At 42.1% G+C, this 22,932-nt stretch overlaps 1 protein-coding gene across 4 annotated transcripts in view; it reads left to right on the top strand.

Moving 5' to 3' along the window:
- Positions 1-22,932, top strand: part of LOC110492229 (E3 ubiquitin-protein ligase MIB2) — a 70,809-nt gene that overhangs the window by 26,623 nt on the left and 21,254 nt on the right. For 3 of the 4 annotated variants that reach the window (XM_021566366.2, XM_036947198.1, XM_021566367.2), the window contains exons 3-11: positions 204-375; positions 12,090-12,196; positions 14,263-14,457; positions 16,358-16,500; positions 16,862-16,969; positions 17,656-17,760; positions 18,999-19,161; positions 20,246-20,379; positions 20,457-20,605. In XM_021566366.2, coding sequence (XP_021422041.2) covers positions 204-375; positions 12,090-12,196; positions 14,263-14,457; positions 16,358-16,500; positions 16,862-16,969; positions 17,656-17,760; positions 18,999-19,161; positions 20,246-20,379; positions 20,457-20,605 — 1,276 coding nt within the window. The remainder of the gene's footprint in view (positions 1-203; positions 376-12,089; positions 12,197-14,262; positions 14,458-16,357; positions 16,501-16,861; positions 16,970-17,655; positions 17,761-18,998; positions 19,162-20,245; positions 20,380-20,456; positions 20,606-22,932) is intronic. The other variant, XM_036947199.1, reaches the window with a different exon arrangement.

The following is a 22,932-nucleotide window of genomic DNA, read 5'->3' as shown; positions in this document are numbered from 1 at the left end:
AAGTCAATAAGGCTTCAATTAATGTAGCGAAAGCAGAGGAGGAGAGTGAGAAGGGGAAGGAAGATTTGCATCTCTCGTCATCTCTGTCATCAGTTAACTCTTCTCATTTGCTGTACTGTGAACTAATTCTGAACTGGCTTGTCTTAACCTCCTTCAACCTCGCTCTGACTTTCTCACTCTCTCTCCCCTTTTCTCTGTCGCAGGTGTGCGCCACTCCAACATCATCTGTGACAGCTGCAAGAAGCATGGCATCATGGGGATGCGCTGGAAGTGCAAGGTGTGCTTTGACTACGACTTGTGCACGCAGTGCTACATGAACAACAAACACGACCTGGGCCACGCATTTGAGCGCTATGAGACAGCCCATTCCCAACCGTGAGTACCATACCTCCCCCCCAAACTCTCCATTCCTTCAAAACCCTGTCTCCAGATTCACTTGGGTTGATTTCTGTTCAAATTCGCTTCAAAATATAGTGTGTGATTTGCTGAATTTGATTACAATTTGTTTTACTTTTCAAATAATAACTTGTGCCAGATTAACTTGAGAGGAACCGTTCTAATTGTCCCTGTGTCCCTGACTCCCCATTGTCTCCTCTGCCTGCCTTCTCTAATTAACTGATCATGCCAGAGATTTGCCAATCTTTGGATGATATATTGGCATGGCTGTTGTTAGGCCCGAGACGATGTCGAGGGCAGGAAGACCGTGCCAATATGTCCTCCAAACAATGGCTTTGAGGGCATTATCACTTTTATACAAGTACGTGAATTACCTCTCTCCTCATCCAGTCTTCTGTATCAGTTCACAGTAAAGCTCCCAGCCCCTACAGGCACTGTCTGAATGTCAGCTGGGTGGACAGTTCCCTTTATAATATTGGGTGATACTCATGGCACACTGAATTTAAAATGGGGCACAGAATTCTTCTACTAGTCCACCAGTGAAGAGCCAGCTCAAACCTCTGTATTCCTTTGTGTGCTCGCTGGTGAATGTGTTTCTGGGCTTTTTGAAGCTTGAGACTGAATTTCTCAAGAATTCTCCATTCATGTAGTATAATACACTTAGTATTACACAGACACGGTCTGATCATCTGGCCAGGAGCTAAAACTCAAAATGGGAGAACAACACTTAAGCAAATATGTTCAGTGATGCCATGCAGAATACTGTAATACAGTAATTCCTTATGTGGAACCGATTCCCTCTTATCTGTGATCGGCACACATTTCATCACATAATTAGTTCCCTCAAATGAGTGAAGCCTTTTGGAGATCATAGACATTGCGAAAGATATTAGGTGAAGATAGAGGTACTGTGTCAGAGAACAAGCTTACCAACCCTTCAATGGCTGTATGCCCCTGCTGCTTAGGTTTAGGGCTATTCAATTCAAACTGGTTGTCCTGTTCTTAGAGTTAGAGTAGCCTGAACTACTGAAAAGCCTGTAAGAATTAGTATTCATCTTGAAATTCAAACAAACCCCATAAGCAGTTTGGATAGTAGGACAAATGTAAACCGGGTTTCTCTCATAACGAGAGAATAGATCAAATGAATTTGACACTGTTGGCCAGCTCTCATATTCTGTACCAGGGTTCAGTACTGCAACTAAAACAGTCGCATTTGCAACTGTTTGACTTGGCAGTGCAACACACATTTTTATTTGGTCGCAAGGGTGCCAGTAAACATTTTTTTTACCTCGTCATGTTCGTTTTAGGATCACAATTTGCTCTCTTTATCATGTTTTATTCAAACAGTTATGTGAAATTGACCAAAAATTAACCCAACTGTATGAAGCATCAGAGATCGACTTACAGGGGAGGTCGATCATCCCCATCAGTGGGCCACTTGGGCCAGTGAAAGAAATATTGCAATAATGCTATTTTTAACCTAGGCTATATAATTGAGCAACTCAATGAAGAACTACAGCAGTAGGAAAGATGTTCCAAGTTATGAGGCAAGAATGGGTGTGCAAACCAGGTATTTAAAAAGTTATAAGTCTTGGTTGAATATTTGCGATGTACAATTCAGTCATCATGGAATGGTGTACCTTCAAAATCATACATTTCCTCTTGGCTATTTGGTCTTTTGAAAAGTCATTTGAAGTTGTGGTAGCTGATTTAGAAGTTCTACTGCTCCAATATAATTATTCCATGATTTCATTTCTGATCCGTTTTAATGAGAGATGAAGGCACTTTCATTTACTTCCCGCCATTTCAATTGAAGGGTGTTTTTTCTGTAGACTATTACAACAAAAATACAATTAAGTGTTTGGAAATGTCCTTGAATTTGACCCTGTAAAGGCTACTTGCTCAGCCTGTAAATGAAAGGTAATATATTCTTAAAACAATGAAAGCATAATTTGCTTTCCTGTCAGCTCTTGACCCGGGCCAGTATTTTTTTCATTCGAGCCAGTAGCTTTCAGTTGGCACTGGCCCGGTGTGGCACTGGCAAATTTACCTGAATGTCGAGCCCTGATGTGTGTAGCTGTTAGCGATGCTAATGATAACAGTTTTCAGGCAGATTGAAAGGCAATTAAAAGGTAACTACAAAGTAGCCTATGTCTACCTGGCATAATCATAATTATTTGCGTCAATCCAGTGACCATTTTCTTTTGAAAATTCCCACACAAGTGTGCTACAGAAACACTGCTGGCTAAACACAACTGTCTGGCTGGTGCACACCTGAATTAAAGGGTAACTACAAAACAACAAAGAATATGGTTTAAGCATTGTTATGGACTTCGAATATCCCATTTTGAGAACGAAAACCTGCAAAAACTGGGTGAAATATATAAATATATATAAATACAGTACAACAGTGGTTCCCAACCAGGGGTACTAGGACTTCTGGGCATACTCAACCTATCCACAGGGGGTACTTGAGAAGACTCATGAGACCATAGGCCTACTGGTGAAATGCACATGAGGGGGTACTACTTGGTGGTACAATAACCAAACCATTTTGGAAACTACTGCAGTACAATACAGTCTGACAGAGACTCCTTCCCCCTCTCACTTTGACTCCCACCTCAGTTTCTCTACGGTATTGATTAAACATTGGGCATGTATGCTGTTTGGCTCAGCAACCTTCATTAGAAGAGTCCTTCATTAGAAGAGAGCCCTTCAGACAGTCCTCAGGATGGATGGCTCTGCTGTGCCTGGAGACTTCAGGCCAAGAACAGTGGCCAATGCTTTCTTAGTGGAAGGCAGGGATTCATCCCACTCACTTGATCGAGTAAAGATACATTTTGTAGATTCAGTGACGGGATGCTTGCCATTTACTAATTTCTCCTATTGTGGTAAATGTGATTTGATTAAGGTTGTTTGGTTTTTAAAATGTTCAAGGTTGTTTGATTTAAACTTGAATGTAATTACTTTGCGTTATCACATAAAGAGATGGGCTAAGTCTGGAGTGAAAAAGTTATAAGGTCAGATTTATACTTAACTACTTTGTTTCAAATAAAGAGTTAAGTCTGGACTTGAGGGCCTGAAAGCTGTCCAGAGAGTAAACACAAGGCCAAATGTTTTATTTCTGTCCTTTGAAAACACTAGTGGACAGCAGTGTGTCCCATAAGACCACTCATCTTATTGGTCTTGTTATTTGCAGGTTGTTTACAAACTACTCAACCCCAGAGTAGGACTTACGCTAGCTACCTGATGAGACTGCAAATCTCTACCTTTTTAAAATATATATCCTCTACTTATTACAAGTAAGAAGATTGATACATATGGTGGGTGTGGTGATGGGATAGTAGTAAACACACAGACCACCACACTGCCACTTTGTGGTGAGGGAAATAAAAGCCTATTATTTAGTTAGTTCACTATGAAATTACTCCCACACACACACACATTAACTTCTCTATATCAACAAACAGTACAGCCAGGTAAAGGCAAATGCAGGATTAGATATCTCAGTAGTTGAGTCCTGTGCATGAATGATAATGTTTTTTTTTTTACCCAAAATGGCTGATGGTCAACACATGTTTAGTGCGTGTGGTCCATGCAGGGAATTGTTTGAATATGAAGTGGTTCTTTGTAGGGATCTCTGTCACCCCAATACTAACACGTTATGAACCTCAGAGCCATCTTTCTGAGCCATCTTTAAGTAATGGAGTATTTAGTCTTAAGTGGAATGAAAGAATGTGACTCAGCTGAAGTCAGTTGGCCTGCAGTGATGTGATGGACCCTTTAGACATCTCTGGCCTTGGCTAGAGAGGACATACAGTAAGTAACGTGATGAATGGAGGGCAGACGTGACGAGGAAAACCACTGAGTGAACAGATGGGCTCTTACGCAACCCTCATCCGACAGAACATTCATTAAGATGAATCCACTAATGTTTTCCCGCCATTACCACTGAGGATTTGGAGAAACTAATCTCACGTGGACAGTTTTACTTCTTGGTAACTGAGATTAGGATAAATGGATGATACAAAGAGCCATTGATGGTCTTTCTCAGTTCTGTTTAGGCCTCGCTACTTAGCCTAATTCAGACACTTATGCCTTTTGTAGTCACACAGCTCATGTGGTAGAGCAGACGTCTTTAGAGAAACTCACTGAATCGTAATTAGTTTATTTGAACTATGAATCCCATTGGGGTTGTTTTGAATTCGCTAGATTGGTGTCAAGCAGGAGGCTGAGTCGGTTTCAGTTCTCCTTTGACCAAATATGCCATATGCACGAAATATAGCCAGTCATTTCTATCTACACCTCGTCATACCAAAAATCATCCATACTTCATTAGATCATGCCATTGGCGTTTTAGACATACTTACACACACAACATTCCATCTTTACCGTGCAAGATTACAAAACATTGCACTCGTCCGTTGCAATAAGCGAATGCGTATAAGGTTTCATTATGAATCCAACAGTTTATTGATCAGCCTGGTCTCATAGTAAATCTGGGACACTCAAGTTAGTTTGATATGTCACGTTTGGTATGGTTATAAAAGACCGAAGGTTAATTAAGTTAGTTTGATATGTCACGTTTGGTATGGTTATAAAAGACCGAAGGTTAATTAAGTTAGTTTGATATGTCACGTTTGGTATGGTTATAAAAGACCGAAGGTTAATTAAGTTAGTTTGATATGTCACGTTTGGTATGGTTATAAAAGACCGAAGGTTAATTAAGTTAGTTTGATATGTCACGTTTGGTATGGTTATAAAAGACCGAAGGTTAATTAAGTTAGTTTGATATGTCACGTTTGGTATGGTTATAAAAGACCGAAGGTTAATTAAGTTAGTTTGATATGTCACGTTTGGTATGGTTATAAAAGACCGAAGGTTAATTAAGTTAGTTTGATATGTCACGTTTGGTATGGTTATAAAAGACCGAAGGTTAATTAAGTTAGTTTGATATGTCACGTTTGGTATGGTTATAAAAGACCGAAGGTTAATTAAGTTAGTTTGATATGTCACGTTTGGTATGGTTATAAAAGACCGAAGGTTAATTAAGTTAGTTTGATATGTCACGTTTGGTATGGTTATAAAAGACCGAAGGTTAATTAAGTTAGTTTGATATGTCACGTTTGGTATGGTTATAAAAGACCGAAGGTTAATTAAGTTAGTTTGATATGTCACGTTTGGTATGGTTATAAAAGACCGAAGGTTAATTAAGGCAAAAACAAAAGGAGGGTGGTTGGTCGGGGTGTATGTATAACGCAAACGTATAGCAACAATTTTAGCTAACCCTTCCCCTAACTTTAACCCTTTAACCTAACTCCTAACCCCTAGCTAACGTTAGCCAGCTAGTTGTGGCTAACGTTAGCTATGTGGATAGGTTGCTAACGTTAGCCACAAAAAATTGGAATTCGTAATCATACGTTTTGCAAATTCGTAACATACTGTAAATTGTGCAAGTTTGTTATGCAGTGCATTCAGAAAGTATTCCGACCCCTTCACTTTTTCCACATTTTGTTACGCTACAGCCTTATTCTAGGAGATACAGGAGTAGATCAAAGTAGGGAAATGGTGAATAAATTAGTCAATGTTTATATCCAACCATTTGATCACAATTCTGGTTTAGATGTAGTTTTGATGTCATTCATTACACACAGTGAAGATAAATTCAACAGAACATTGACTGTTGCTGCTCCAAGACCCAGCCTCTAAAGCAAAGGGGAAAAACATCATATGAAAGTCACACCCGCAACCCCTCGTTCTTCTTCATGCTTGTTGTGCATGGGGCAAAACACAACAGAGCCCCTCTATACAAGCCTTCAGAAAGTATTCACACCCTTGACCTTTTCCACATGTTGTTGTGTTACAGCCTGAATTTAAAATGGATTAAATTGAGAGTTTTTTGTCACTGGCCTACACATAATACCCCATAATGTCAAAGTGGAATTATGTTTTAAATTGTTTTTACAAATTAATTAAAAGCTGAAATGTCTTGAGTCAGTAAGTATTCAACCTCTTTGTTATGGCAAGGCTAAATAAGTTCAGGTGTAAAAGTATGCTTAACAAGTCACATAATAAGCTGCATGGACTCACTCTGTGTGCAATAAGTGTTTAACATGATTTTTTAACATGATTTTTGAATGACTACCTCATCTCTGTACCCCACACATACAATTATCTGTAAGGTCCCTCAGTCGAGCAGTGAATTTCAAACACTGATTCAACCACAAAGACCAGTGAGTATACAGTGAATGTTCCTGAGTGGCCTAACAGTTTTGACTTAAATCTACTTGAACATCTATAGCAAGACCTGAAAATTGTTGTCTAGCAATGATCAACAACCAATTTGACAGAGCTTGAAGAATTTTGAGAAGATAAATGGGCAAATGTTGTGCAATCCAGGTGTGGAAAGCTCTTAGAGATTTAACCAGAAAGACTCACAGCTATAATCGCTGCCAAAGGTGATTCTACAAAGTATTGACTCAGGGGTGTGAATACTTAGGTAAATTAGATATTTCTGTATTTAATTTTCAATAAATTTGCCAAGATTTCAAAAAACATGTTTTCACTTTTTCATTATGGAGTATTTAATCAAGTAAAGTCAAATTGTATTTGTCACATGCGCCGAATACAACAGGTGTAGACTTTACAGTGAAATGCTTACTTACAAGCCCTTAACCAACAATACAGTATTAAGAATATACACAAAAAAAAGTAAGAGATAAGAATAACAAATAATTAAAGAGCAGCAGTAAATAACAATAGCGGGGCTATATACAGGGGGTACCCATGCAGAGTCAATGTGCGGGAGCATTGTTGTCGAGGTAATATGTACATGTAGGTAGAATCCATTTTGAATTCAGGCTAAAACACATTAAAATATGGAATAAGTCAAGGGGTATGAATACTTTCTGGAGTGAGTGAGTGAATGAGTTCTCAGTGATGTCATCCGAAGCGCTTACAGTCTGTCTCGCGTCTCATAAGACCTGGTCCGTCTTAAGAAAATGCAGGCATTCAATCTGTCCCAAATTGATATTGGGGGAGCTGAGAAGTTGGCTGGCTTCCATGATGAGAGAGGCCCTGCTTTATTTTGCTGATCATTTGTGATGGAGGGATTGGATCTGGGCTCAGCAGCACAACTAATGGGATTAATTTAATGTCAGAGACGGAGAGAGTAGCCGAGCAGGTGGCTCAGCTGAGGGCTTAAAGCAGAGAGAGAGCCACTGTTAGGCACACACCGCCATGGGGTCAGGGGGTTCTTATTGAGTAGTACAGGACCTGCAGTGCCAGAGTTTTGCTGTATTGTAATTAACCCACTTATTAATGGGATTAGCATGTTAGCAGAATGTCATGTAAATTCTAATCAAGCAAGGGAGAAAGGACTTTCAATTTCTTCAAACAATCAACCTTTAATACCGATTAATTATTGCAAAAATGGAGCTGGTCAACGACCACCCGTAGGTGATCAGTGAGAGCCCAATAATACAGAAAACGCAAGAGGTTTATATAGAAACCCCAAAACTGCTTAGTCATGGTTGGTTCCACCCCTCCCCAGCAGATCGGGGCATCACAAGCTACTGTGGTTTCTTCTTTGTCTTATGCCTTGTGACCAAGTTACTCAGAAACAAAGATGATTGGAAACAATACAAGTCTATTCTGTTCCTCAAGTTTATCTCTATCCCATGTCCTTAACTACACGCCCAGACCAGCTGCGGTGAGTGAACGTGGAAGAGAGGAACCATCCCTGAGGCGGGGGAAGTGGTGAAACTATCTTGTAGTTTCAACCGTCCATATGTGCACAGCAATATGCCTTCTTTATTCCCTTAAGCAGAAAGCTCTTTAAGATCACTAAGCTCCTATTTTGAAGCTACAGATAATTATATAGGTACATCTAATAGATCCTGCAAATACTTTTTTTCCCCCTCACAAGTCTCACCTTCCTCCTCATTGAAGTGTGTTATGTCATTAATAGTGGCTGAGTGTGAATACAGATTTGGGGAAGTGAGGTGCCAGTGGATGTGCTGTGATTTTCCTTAATACAGGATGTTCATTACCATGTGTGTGTCTGTGATCATCTGGATAGAGGCTGGGTCATCTGGATACTCTGTAATAATTTTGTCACATGTGTTTTGTAGAGTGTTTTGTCACGTGCGTGTGTATAATAACCAAGTGTTCACAATGACGTTTGGTCACCGTTGTTCATGGTAAGTGGTGTGTATCGCCTTGACGTGTGTGTGTAGGTTATGGTGTGTTGACGGTGCCCTGTGCAGCATATGGGTGTCCATATGCTTACTGAGGGGGGGGTGGAAACGCAACAACAACTTCGCGGTTGGCTAATCGTCTCTCTCACACACACACGCACGCACGCACGCACGCACGCACGCACGCATGCACGCACGCACGCACGCAGAGGCCCTGTCAAGTAGGCTCAGTTTAATCCTTATCCTGCATATCTGGCAATTCAGCACCTCTCTACCTCCTACTGGTCATGTTTCAGCTCACCACATCCTCCCTGTCTATCTCACATCCTCTATCTCAGAGAGACCATTGGTCAGGCAGGATGAGACGTCCAGGTCCTTTTAAAGAGCTGCTCGCTCTCTCTCTCAAAGTATGAGTGTTTAACAGCGACAACACCAACAGTAATATGTCAAAACAGTTGCTGTCTTCACTAATGCCATCTGTACCATTCATGCATTAGTATATTTACTTTCTACTAGATCTGTTTTGGATAGTTCTGCCCCCACCCTTTACATATTTTGCCTGGCTAAAATCTATTGTTGAAAGCAGCCCATTAACAACCTCCACCCTAATCTACCAAGTCAGGAAATCCTGCTGTATAAACCAGCATTGTTTTATTCAGGTCTTATCCCCACCGCATCGTCATCTTTGCATGGAATTCTCTGAAAATCATGTTGCGTACCAACCCTTTCACCGCCTGTGGCCGTACACAGTAAACACAGTGTCTACAGCAAAGGCCTACAGTTGAAGTCAGAAGTTTACATACAGTTTAGCAAAATACATTTAAACTCAGTGTTTCACAATTCCTGAGATTTAATCCTAGTAAACATTCCCTGTCTTAGGTCAGTTAGGATCACCACTTTATTGTAAGAATGTGAAACGTCAGAATAATAGTAGAGTGATTTACTCCAATACCTTGACTTTGTAGTCCTTAAGCCATTTTGCCACAACTTTGGAAGTATGCTTGGGGTCATTGTCCATTTGGAAGACCCATTTGCAACCAAACTTTAACTTCCTGACTGATGTCTTGAGATGTTGCTTCAATATATCCACATCATTTTCCTCCCTCATCTATTTTGTGAAGTGCACCAGTCCCTCCTGCAGCAAAGCACCCCCACAACATGCTGCCACACCTGTGCTTCACGGTTGGGATGGTGTTCTTCGACTTGCAAGCCTTCCCCTTCTTCCTCCAAACATAACGATGATCATTATGGCCAAACAGTTCTATTTTTGTTTCATCAGACCAGAGGACATTTGTCCAGAAAGTACGATCTTTGTCCCCATGTGGGGGTGCAAACTGTAGTCTGGCATTTTTATGGCGGTTTTGGAGCAGTGGCTTCTTCCTTGCTGAGCGGCCTTTCAGGTTATGTCGCTATAGGACTCATTTTACTGTGGATATAGATACTTTTGTACATGTTTCCTCCAGCATCTTCACAAGGTCCTTGTTGTTCTGGAATTGATTTGCACTTTTTGCACCAAAGTACGTTCATCTCTAGGAGACAGAATGCGTCTCCTTCCTGAGCTGTATGACAGCTACGTGGTCCCATGTTGTTTATACCTGCGTACTATTGTTTGTACAGATGAACGTGGTACCTTCAGGCGTTTGGAAATTGCTCCCAAGGATGAACCAGACTTGTGGAGGTCTGCAATTGTTTTTCTGAGATTTTTGCTGATTTCTTTTGATTTTCCCATGATGTCAAGCAAAGAGACACTGAGTTTGAAGGTAGACCTTGAAATACATCCACAGGTACACCTCCAATTCACTCAAATTATGTCAATTAGCCTATCAGAAGTGTCTAAAGCGATCATTTTCTGGAATTTTCCAAGCTGTTTAAAGGCACAGTCAACTTAGTGTATGTAAACTTCTGACCCACTGGAATTGTGATACAGTGAATATAAGTGAAATAATCTGTCTGTAAACAATTGTTAGAAAAATGACTTGTGTCATGCACAAAGTAGAATGCCAAAACTATAGTTTGTTAACAAGAAATTTGTGGAGTGGTTGAAAAACTAGTTTTAATGACTCCAACCTAAGTGTATGTAAACTTCAGACTTCAACTGTATATATGTACACTTGTATGCTCACAAGACCATTTGGCACAGAAAGCTTAATAAGGGCCATATGTTATCCCCATGGTGACGCGGATGTATTTTTGTAACACGCACTCTCTTATCTGTGCTGTCTGACATTGTGCTTCCTGATTGCGCTGCTGTCTAGGGATTAGTCCTCAAATCTCTGATTTTAGACACATGCCACCTCACCTCCCCATTGTCCGTGGCCACACAGCCCACACCAGGATTTACTGTCAGTCTACAGTAAGCCTCCAAGAAGCAAAGGTGCCACCGGCTTCTTCTTCTAAGGCCAACGTGCCTCACAATCTGACCTGATTAGTTCAGAAGATAACCAGGGCTAGCTTTGTTTTTTTCCCCCACGTTTGCGTTGATGGACACCACTCGCAGCCGAAGGGAGAGTGACGCGTAGGTGTAGCAAAGCCTCTCTTCATCCCAGAGGAAGACCACCCACGGGAGGATTGTTTTACTTTGATTATAGTGGATTGAGAGAAATTCAAGTCAAGTTTCCAGTCTTTCCCCAAGCTGCATGGCAGAATGAAACCTCAATGCTGACCTCGTGGAGAAATAATGGGAATAGGCAGTTAATTTGCCCCTTTGAGATCTGACCAAATCTTTACCATAAGGTACGGCTCCTCCTAGACCCCTCCCCCCTTCTGATTTCTGATGAATTTGATATAACTGCCTGCTTGAACCTGTCAAACAGGTCTGGGTTTTTGGCAGCCATATTCTGCTCAGTCTTGTGGTTGTGATGACATTGAAGTCCCCTGTTGAGTAATTTAAGGGTTTTGCAGCATGTTTTTTCAGTTTAGGACGCCTCTCAGCCCTCAGCTATGCTGAACGACCCATCAACAACAAAGACCTCTCCTTAATTTGGATGAGCAATCGAGCACATGTATGTCATCTTCCCTTGGCAAGCATCCACCACAGAATAGACTCCCCTTTGTCTCCCCACTACCCTTACTGATTCAAGTGTCTTCTGAGTGTGTCTCAGTAACATAGCCCCAACATTGTTGTATCTTATAACCCTCTCTGACTTTCAGGCTAGTGTCTGTGACATAGCGTGTCTCTAAGCCAGAGAGCTGTTACATCTGGGCTGTTTGCTTGTGCCACTTAGTTGGACTATAATGTAGGCCAGACGGTTGGCTTACTTATTCGAGATAGCTATACGTTTTAAAGGGTTTTAGCTTGGGTTTTTCTGGTGGCCGATAAGAGAAGCATTTCGAACAAGCTTCTGTCAGTCAGTGGTTATGTTTCTGAAACTGCACAATGTCATTTGGACAGAACATTCTGGATACACTCCATGATGTTGTATCACAAGTCATAATGCTATCTTCTTGCCATAGTGTTTCATTGAGAATGTGGTTTGTACTTTTTGCCTTTCACAGAGTGTGCTTGGCCCCGAGGCAGAATCTCCCACGGATCATCCTCAAAGGAATCTTTCAAGGGGTGAAAGTGGTACGCGGACCTGACTGGGACTGGGGAAACCAAGACGGTGAGGGAGTGAGCGGAGCAATCCATCCATACCGACCAGGGCCTGGCAATGTTGTTGTTGTTTCAACTGTTTCACCATGACCTCTGAACCTCATTCCATTATACTCTAATGTTCTCTAATTACCCTGCAAAGTGACAGTTTGAACTGGTGTCTTTGTGCTTCAAGATTCTTTCCCAACCCAAAAGTATCTCATTGAGTCTGTTTAACAGATATTTCTTAACGATCAGGTTTATTTTTCCTTTCGTACCGTTTCTCCTCTAGTGTAGTGGAATATACCAAGAAGTCACATGATATCTAATTATAGAATGTGCTGCAACTCCGGGGAGGAAAAAATTGTCTTTGTGGTTAAGTTAATTTTGGGACATGGCTACTGTGCTGTTGGGTTTCTGTGGGTTCGCATAACATTTCGAATCAAGAGTCAAGAGAATTTGTCTCTCAATGGCAAATTATTATGAAAGAAACAGATTTTCCATACAAGTACTAAATTAACTCTTTGCAGGATCTCCATCTGTGGAAAGTTTGATAATTGTTCCTTTCAATTTCAAAACCCTTCAATATCATTGCCTCTAGGGCTGGAGAAATCTGTCATTAGCTCTTTGTATTACCTCATGTGGGGTCAGAACCGGGAATGGCATTGGGTCCTCTCTGTGTTAAAGCACTGGCCAATGAGTCAAAATGTCTTATGGTGTCTTCGAAAGTGAACCCCTGGGGTCTATGTCAGTCATCATCAGTCTTTAAGCAGCATGCGGTAAGTGCATAGGGTCATTCTGGTTATGCTTAGAAGAGAGGCTGTCCCTTACCTGAGTCCTGTCCTGAACTGAGGTTACCTGGCAGGCTGTGTAATCCTTGATGTAACTGTTAACCTGAATAAACTAGGCTATACAATGGCAGGTTCTCTGTTTGTGGTGGAAACTGAATGTAGTATTTGATGACATTTGACCTTGAAGCAAGTCATTATGTAATAAAGTAGATGCGTATCGTCGTGGTTGTAAATCAATGTATTGTATCTTGTGTCCGGTACAGTAGTTGAGAATGTGAGGGGTGCTAGCCCCAGCCTCTAAGTGTGCTTTGTTTTGTGTTCTTCTTTGTTTGATCTCTCACTTCTAACCAGAGTCAAAGGGATGATTGGAGAAACCTTGTTTAGATTATCCATTTAGATTGGTCTTTGAAAACTGTTCAGCATCCAGAGCACAGATTGGAGTCATGATCCTACTTGTTGTTTCTTACTTTCAGTATGTGATGTTGAATTAGCCAAGTCCTATAATTGACAAGATTCCTGTACCAGAGTATGGTCTTTGTGCTGCAATAAGGTTGAATATGTGGATGTGAAACAGTGATGGACACCATCTCCTGTTTTAACATTGGGTGTGTTTGTAAATTCACCCTGGCTATCTACTCCGATTTCAGAGTACTCTCGTCAGTGAGAGCAGAATAAGTGATTAATTTATGAATGCGCAACACCCATTGAATATGACCGGTGTCAGTAAATGTCAGCAAAAAATATAACTAAATTGTTGCCATCAGCACAGTTAGTCACCAACGCTCTAGATAACATAAAAACAGCCTAACCAGCTCTGCTAGGACCAGTAAAATGGTCAGAGTGAGGTGTTCTCTCATTTATGTCTGGAAGTAGCTAGCAAGCTAGCCAACTTTAGCCAGTTAGCTTGGGTGCTTTACTGCCGTTGAGGTCAAAATGCTCGGATCAACCCTACTCCTCTGCCAGAGTGTCCAGTGTGCGCTCTGAATGCTCAGAGAGCGAAACACTCTGAATTTACTAACGTACAGTCTGACAACGCTCTGAATTTACAAACACCCAAAGTGCACTCTGATCGCAGTCTGGCAATCCAAAATGCATTTACGAACATACCTATTGTGTCTTTGAAGCGGTAATGTCCTGCCAGTGCACAGAATCAAACTACACAAAATATAATTGTTTCCATTGTGCTTGATATATTCATCCAAACTATCTTCTCATTATTCCAAATTTTCCCCCAATAAGCCTATTTTACTTGCTCTCTTCGGTTTTTCTCTTCTCTCATACTCCTACACCGTGTGTGCGTGTGCAGGAGGAGAGGGTAAGGTTGGAAAGGTGGTGGACATCCGTGGCTGGGACACAGAGTCTGGTCGCAGTGTGGCCAGTGTCACCTGGTCCAATGGCACCACCAACGTCTACCGATTGGGTCACAAGGGCAAGGTAGACCTCAAATACGTGTCGGACATCCAGGGAGGCTTCTACTACAAAGACCACCTACCAAAGCTTGGTATGAACCAGGGGGGATAGATTTTAAGTTTCTGCCTGTTGTTAAGGAAGCATGCTTGTTTTCGGAATTCATCAAATTGTATACACTACCGATCAAAAGTTTTAGAACACCTACTCATTCAAGGGTTTTTATTTTATTTTTTACAAATGTTCTACATGTAGAAAAATAGTGAAGACATCAAAACTGTGAAATAACACATATGGAATCATATAGTAACCAAAAAAGTGTTAAACAAATCAAAATGTATTTTATATTTGAGATTCTTTAAATAGCCACCCTTTGCCTTGATGACACTTTGTACACTCTTTGCATTTTCTCAACCAGCTTCATGAGGTAGTCACCTGGAATGCATTTCAATTAACAGGTGTGCCTTCTTAAAAGTACATTTTAAAAATGTCTTTCCTTAATGTGTTGGACAGAATCAGACGATCTGTTGTGACAAGGTAGGGGGGTTATACAGAAGATAGCCCTATCTGGTAAAATACCAAGTCCATATTATGGCAAGAACAGCTCAAATAAGCAAAGAGAAATGACAGTCCATCATTACTTTTAAGACATGAAGGTCAGTCAATACGGAACATTTCTAGAACTTTGAACATTTATTCAAGTGCAAGTCGCAAAAATCATCAAGCGCTATGATGAAACTGGCCCTCATCAGGACCGCCACAGGGATGGAAGACCCAGAGTTACCTCTGCTGTAGAGGATACGTTCATTAGAGTTACCAGCCTCAGAAATTGGAGCCCAAATAAATGTGTCAGAGTTCAAGTAACAGACATATCTCAACATCAACTGTTCAGAGGAGACTGGGTGAATCAGGCAATCATAGTCGAAATGCTGTAAAGAAACTACTACTAAAGGACACCAATAAGAAGAAGAGACTTGCTTGGGCCAAGAAACACAAGATTTTTGGTTCCAACTGCCATGTCTTTGTGAAAAGCGGGGTGGGTGAACGGATGATCTAATCATGTGTATTTCCCACCGTAAAGCATGGAGGAGGAGGTGTTATGGTGTGGGGGTGCTTTGCTGGTGACACTGTCTGTGATTTATTTAGAATTCAAGGCACACTTAACCAGCATGGCTACCACAGCATTCTGCAGCGATAAGCCATCCCATCTGGTTTGGGATTGGTGGGATTATCATTTGTTTTTCAACAAGACAATGACCCAACAACGGGGCGGCAGGGTAGCCTAGTGGTTAGAGTGTTGGACTAGTAACCGAAAGGTTGCAAGTTCAAATCCCCGAGCTGACAAGGTACAAATCTGTCGTTCTGCCCCTGAACAGGCAGTTAACCCACTGTTCCTAGGCCGTCATTGAAAAAAAGAATTTGTTCTTAACTGACTTGCCTAGTTAAATAAAGGTAAAATAAAAACCCCAGGCTGTGTAAGGGCTATTTTACCAAGAAGGAGAGTGATGGAGTGCTGCATCAGATGACCTGGCCTCCACAATCCAGACCTTAACCAAATTGAGATAGTTGGGATGAGTCGGACTGCAGAGTGAAGGAAAAGCAGCCAACAAGTGCTCAGCATATGTGGGAACTCCTTCAAGACTGTTGGAAAAGCATTCCAGGTGAAGCTGATTGAGAGAATGCTGAAACTGTGCAAAGCTGTCATCAAGGAAAAGAGTAGCTATTTGAAGAATCTAAAATATATTTTGATTTGTTTAACTTTTTTTTGTGTTATTTTATAGTTTTGATGTCTATACTGTTATTCTACAGTGTAGAAAATAGTAAAAATAGTTTTTTTTAAAATAAAGAAAAACACTTGAATGAGTAGGTGTTCTAAAACCTTTGACTGGAAGTGTATGTATCTTACAGATCAATATGAAAGCACTGCAGTAGAGTATGTTGTCACGTGTGTGTGTGTGTGTGTGTGTTTTTATCTATGGTTTATGTGTACACAGGTGAGCACGCAGAACTGCAGAGGCAGGAAAGTGCAGAAGGCCACACCTTCAACCAGGGGGACAAGGTGAAGTGTCTCCTGGAAGTAGACATCCTCAGACAGATGCAAGAGGGCCACGGAGGATGGAACCCCAAAATGGCAGAGGTACTAAACTAAACTCCCTCCAAGTCAATTGGTGGAATTTCTCTGACATAATCTTATCAAAAGAGTCTTACCTCATTCCAAGCTTTCTCCAGTCGTAGAACTACTTTGAAGTGTATGCCACGTTGTCACTGCATGTGCTATGTTAGGCAAGTACTGGTTCAAATTCTGAGTACCGTATCCCCATTTTGAACCTTTGAACCCAGGTTTATGTAACGTTGCCGGCGTGAATGGTCTCTGGTGTGCAATAGAACAAAATCAACAAGCACGTATTACTTTCAAATCAATGGAGCCAGCGAAATGACAATGCCAAGGCCGGCCACAATCGGCAACTGCAAATCAAATCTGATTTGTGTGTTTACAGTACATCTGCAAAATCGGGACGGTACACAGAATCACTGACCGGGGAGATGTCAGAGTCCAGTACAGCAACAACATCCGCTGGACTTTCCACCCAGGTGCCCTGACCAAGGTACTCTAGCTCTACAAGTGAGAAATGAATACAGGCTCACAGCATGGTCTTATACTGTAGGTTAGCATTAGCTAGCGATGTGATGCTAATCAAATTGTATTGGTCACATACCCATTATAACATCTGCTAAATATGTGTATAGTGAAATGCTTATGTTTCTAGCTCCAACAGTGCAGTAGTATCTAACAATTTACAACAGACACAAATCTAAAAGTAAAAGTATGAAGTAAGAAGTATAAAAATATTAGGACGAGCAATGTTGGAGTGGCATTGACTAAAATACAATAATATAATACATTATCTACATATGAAATTAGTAAATCAGTATGTAAACATTATTAAAGTGACTAGTGTTCCATTATTAAAGTGGCCAGTGATTCCATATCTAAGGTGCAGGGTTGAGTAACCGGGTGGTAGCCAGCTAGTGATGGCTATTTAACAGTCTGATGGACTTTAGATAGAAGCTATTTTTCAGTCTGTCGGTCCCAGCTTTTATGCACCTGTACTGATCTCACCTTCTGGATGGCAGCGGGGTGAACAGGCCGTGGCTCGGGTGGTTGATGTCCTTGATTATCTTTTTGGCCTTCCTCTGACATCGGGTGCTGTAGGTGTCCTGGAAGCTGACAGATTAGCATTAGCATCACATCGCTAACAATTTGCTGACTTCTTCCCCTTTCTTGCCGTAGGTCAACACGTTTGGTGTGGGCGAGCTGGTGCGGGTACTGGAAGACATAGACTGTGTAAAGAGGCTTCAGGCTGGCCACGGAGAATGGACAGACAGCATGACACCAGTACGTTGACATAGGCTGAGGCTAACTATCTGTAGGCTAACGCTAACTTCCGGTAGCCTAACTGAGTGGGGAGAGGGAAACTGAAAACTAGCTGTTATTGGCAGAGAGGTTTCGAACTCTCTTTCTTATTAAGGCATCAGCATGCTTCAGTTAACCAGCAAGTACCTAGCCAAACTCAGCTAGCTGAACCTTCAGCTAGCCAACCTCTTCACTTGAAAAAAGTGGCAATAGTTACTGTTTGTCCATTTTGAGATGCCATAGCCAGTATACACTTCCTCAAAATAGTCAGAATTAATCTAAGATAACCCAGGTTATCTTATAAATATTGACGTTTTTGCCGAAGAGATCTTAGTCAATCTTATCAATTTTACATCTAAGATGTTTGGTGCAGTATTTCTTTATGAAGAAATGTGCATGAAAATGAATCATCTCTTGTTGAATGACAACAAAGACTTTATTGAAGAGTCTTTACTGTTGACTTGGGGCATAGACATCGAACTTAGGCTTGCCTCCAGAAAAAATTGTAATTACCCGCACCGAAGTCCAAAACGAACAAAAACGTCACAAAATGTCGCCATAATATATGCACAAACTCTACCTAACTGTTTTGACTGGGAAGCATGCAGATGCCTTTAGTCTATTAACTAATTTACCGCCTGGTGTATCTCATCATCCCACCAAAACAGGCTAACATTTCAGCCGGTCTTTTCTAACAGCTCTTACACTAAAATGGCATTATCATTTTCACAATTTCACAGTATTTTTCCAACCTCATAGTGTGGAAATGTATAGTACAAAACACAGGAAAAGCTAGTTTTTCACTTCACTGGGCCTTTAAGGCTTCTGGGAAAACAAAGCATCTTGATTATTTACCTATAAGTAAAAGCCCTGACAATTTCCCTGAGTGGCATGGGTAACTGAAAAGGGTGTATTTGAGATGGCAAGGTGAATCATGGTTGGATGGAGGTTCTTTGAAACGCTCCTTCTCCTCTCATTCGTGGCCAGTGATAAGTGTTTATACCTAATATACCTAAAATCTTGTCATATCAATGGTCGTGATGGAAAGGCGACAAAGTGAGGAAAGTGTAATGGGAAAGAATCCATAGGCCTGCTTACCTATCTGGTGTCCTAACACTGTCAATACCACTGTCTTTTCACTCTCCTCCCTCTCTCTCCTCTGCCCTCCCACCCTTCTTCCTCCTCCTGTTTTTACACCCCCTCTTTTCTCCTCCGATCAGGCCCTGGGGCAGATGGGCAAGGTGCTGAAGGTGTACGCAGATGGGGACCTGCGAGTGGCCTTCGGTGGCCAGACGTGGACCTTTAATCCGGCGTGCCTCTCAGCCCAAACCATGGAGGTGGATGCCAACCTCATGACTGCTGAAAACCCCAATGAATCCGGAAGTAAGGACTACTTAGACCTTGCAAAAAGGAGGAAGGGGGCCTCTTATCCAACAGTCTTCCAGCGACCTCTGCTTTTTGTCCTTCCTTATTCCCCCTCTCCACCCCTCTCTCTTCTTCCAGCACTCTTGCTGCAAGCCATGCATGCACTACTGGCCAAGGACTGTGACAGTGGCTGTCTATTGCATAGACGGCCAATCATAACGCTGTTTCTCCTGGTCACTGTCTCCGCATGCATGGCCAACGGGTTTCATTTGCATGTCTCTGAAATGTCTGATTTCTCTCTCCGTATCATGTCCATGCATGTAGTAAATAAGAATTTGTTCTTAACTGACTTTCCTAGTTAAATAAAGGTCAAATAAAACATTTAAATAAAACAAATGTACATCACAGGCCTCATCAGCATATGTGCCTCTACTGCTCCTCATGTGTGTATATGAATGTGTGCTTCTCCTACCAGTATTGAGTGCCCTGACTCAATCCCCCCCCTTTCTGTGTCTGTCATATTCATAATGATGGCACAGAGTGGGGACGAGAGGCTCATAATGCTGGGTTAGGGTGCACGAGGACATTTTGACTCATTCCAATGATTGTACTTTGACTTGACTTTACAAACCGTCTTGGTAACTATGTGTGTATGTATGTGCTCTCTGGGTTTAGAGGGGCCTGGAGGGCAACGCAGCACAAACTGTTTCCCACGCTCTCGAATCCATCACTAACATGTCACACACTCTCTTCTTTTTCCTTCCCTTGCTCTTTATTCCTCTACATTGTCTTTTTTCACTCTCCCGCTCCCCCTTTTTTCGTTGGCCTCTATTCCCGATCTTCTCTCTCTCTTCTTTCTTTCTTTCTTTCTTTCTTTCTTTCTTTCTTTCTTTCTTTCTTTCTTTCTTTCTTTCTTTCTTTCTTTCTTTCTTTCTTTCTTTCTTTCTTTCTTTCTTTCTTTCTTTCTTTCTTTCTTTCTTTCTTTCTTTCTTTCTTTCTTTCTTTCTTTCTTTCTTTCTTTCTTTCTTTCTTTCTTTCTTTCTTTCTTTCTTTCTTTCTTTCTTTCTTTCTTTCTTTCTTTCTTTCTTCCTCTCATCTCCAGACACAGTCATTTCAGTCCTGGAAAAGCTGCTGTCTCAGTCTACAGAGCAGGACAACCCCAGCCGGCTGGTCATCGAGGCGGCGCATGGCAGTGCCAGCAAAGTCAGAGAGCTAGTGCAGAAATACCCTGACAAGGTACGCTCACTCCCCACCTCAGACTGTGTGTGTGTGTTACATTTCTTAATGTGATTGTGTGTGTTACATCTCTCCAGGTGGATATAAAGAACCAGGGCAAGACGGCGCTGCAGGTAGCAGCCCACCAGGGCCACATGGAGGTGGTCCTGGCCCTGCTGCAGGCCAACAGCTCCATCAAGGTGAAGGATGAAGACGGAGACACCGCCCTGCACTACACAGCCTTTGGGTGAGAGGAGCACACACAGACCCTGTATTCACATTGTGAGCAAACAAGTTATGGGGAGGGGTTTTATCTGGATTTAATTGGATTTGGGCTTGTCCATTTCTCCAGCTGGGGTGCATTGGGTTCAGTGAAATCACTCCACACACACACACAGAAACAGACACAGACAGGCATTACTTTTGTCCCTAATCCTCCACACGACAGAACAGGGATTAGATAGGCAGCTTTAGATTCCATCTATGAGAAAATGAGCCATCGATGGGATTTACAAGTATCCCTTGGGTCTCTCGGTGGTTACATGGCATGTAAACAAGCATCAGCTTTGGGATGGATCTGTTATGAGCCTTGTGCTGTGGGTTTGTTATTCAGGCCTGCGTGTTTTAGTGGTTCGTTCTCCATTTTCAATTCAGTACAATCCAGTGAGGCTTCATTGGTGTGGAACTCATTGGTAAATATTGCCAAAGCTGAAATTCATTATCAGAATGAGTAAATAAATACAAAACACAACAATTATATGAAAATGCATCGAGTAATGCATATTGAAATGAATATGCTAACTAGATTTGAACAATTATTATGCTTAGGCCTAAGTGTGTGTGTCAAATCAAATCAAATTGTATTTGTCACATACACATGGTTAGCAGATGTTAATGCGAGTGTAGCAAAATGCTTGTGCTTCTAGTTCCGACAATGCAGTAATAACCAACAAGTAATCTAGCTAACAATTCCAAAACTACTACCTTATAGACACAAGTGTAAGGGGATAAAGAATATGTCCATAAAGATATATGAATGAGTGATGGTACAGAGCGGCATAGGCAAGATACAGTAGATGGTATTGAGTGCAGTATATACATATGAGATGAGTATGTAAACAAAGTGGCATAGTTAAAGTGGCTAGTGATACATGTATTACATAAAGATGCAGTAGATGATATAGAGTACAGTATATACATATGAGATGAATAATGTAGGGTATGTAAACATTATATTAGGTAGCATTGTTTAAAGTGGCTAGTGATATATTTTACATCATTTCCCATCAATTCCCATTATTAAAGTGGCTGGAGTTGAGTCAGTGTGTTGGCAGCAGCCACTCAATGTTAGTGGTGGCTGTTTAACAGTCTGATGGCCTTGAGATAGAAGATGTTTTTCAGTCTCTCGGTCCCAGCTTTGATGCACCTGTACTGACCTCGCCTTCTGGATGATAGCGGGGTGAACAGGCAGTGGCTCGGGTGGTTGTTGTCCTTGATGATCTTTATGGCCTTCCTGTGACATTGGGTGGTGTAGGTGTCCTGGAGGGCAGGTAGTTTGCCCCCAGTGATGCGTTGTGCAGACTTCACTACCCTCTGGAGAGCCTTACGGTTGTGGGCGGAGCAGTTGCCGTACCAGGCGGGGATACAGCCCGACAGGATGCTCTCGATTGTGCATCTGTAGAAGTTTGTGAGTGCTTTTGGTGACAAGCCGAATTTCTTCAGCCTCCTGAGGTTGAGACGGCCTACATCTTCACGATGCTGTCTGTGTGGGTGGACCAATTCAGTTTGTCTGTGATGTGTACGCCGAGGAACTTAAAACTTACTACCCTCTCCACTACTGTTCCATCGATGTGGATAGGGGGGTGTTCCCTCTGCTGTTTCCTGAAGTCCACAATCATCTCCTTAGTTTTGTTGACGTTGAGCGTGAGGTTATTTTCCTGACACCACACTCCGAGGGCCCTCACCTCCTCCCTGTAGGCCGTCTCGTCGTTGTTGGTAATCAAGCCTACCACTGCTGTGTCGTCCGCAAACTTGATGATTGAGTTGGAGGCGTGCGTGGCCACGCAGTCGTGGGTGAACAGGGAGTACAGGAGAGGGCTCAGAACGCACCCTTGTGGGGCCCCAGTGTTGAGGATCAGCATGGTGGAGATATTGTTGTCTACCCTCACCACCTGGGGGCGGCCCGTCAGGATGTCCAGTACCCAGTTGCACAGGGCGGGGTCAAGACCCAGGGTCTCGAGCTTGATGACGAGCTTGGAGGGCACTATGGTGTTAAATGCCGAGCTGTAGTCGATGAACAGCATTCTCACATAGGTATTCCTCTTGTCCAGATGGGTTAGGGCAGTGTGCAGTGTGGTTGAGATTGCATCGTCTGTGGACCTATTTGGGCGGTAAGCAAATTGGAGTGGGTCTAGGGTGTCAGGTAGGGTGGAGGTGATATGGTCCTTGACTAGTCTCTCAAAGCACTTCATGATGACGGAAGTGAGTGCTACGGGGCGGTAGTCGTTTAGCTCAGTTACCTTAGCTTTCTTGGGAACAGGAACAATGGTGGCCCTCTTGAAGCATGTGGGAACA

This window comes from Oncorhynchus mykiss, chromosome 16 (assembly GCF_013265735.2).
Source record: "Oncorhynchus mykiss isolate Arlee chromosome 16, USDA_OmykA_1.1, whole genome shotgun sequence".
In the NCBI taxonomy this organism is placed as follows: domain Eukaryota; kingdom Metazoa; phylum Chordata; class Actinopteri; order Salmoniformes; family Salmonidae; genus Oncorhynchus; species Oncorhynchus mykiss.
This window is presented reverse-complemented; position numbering and strand designations above follow the sequence as displayed.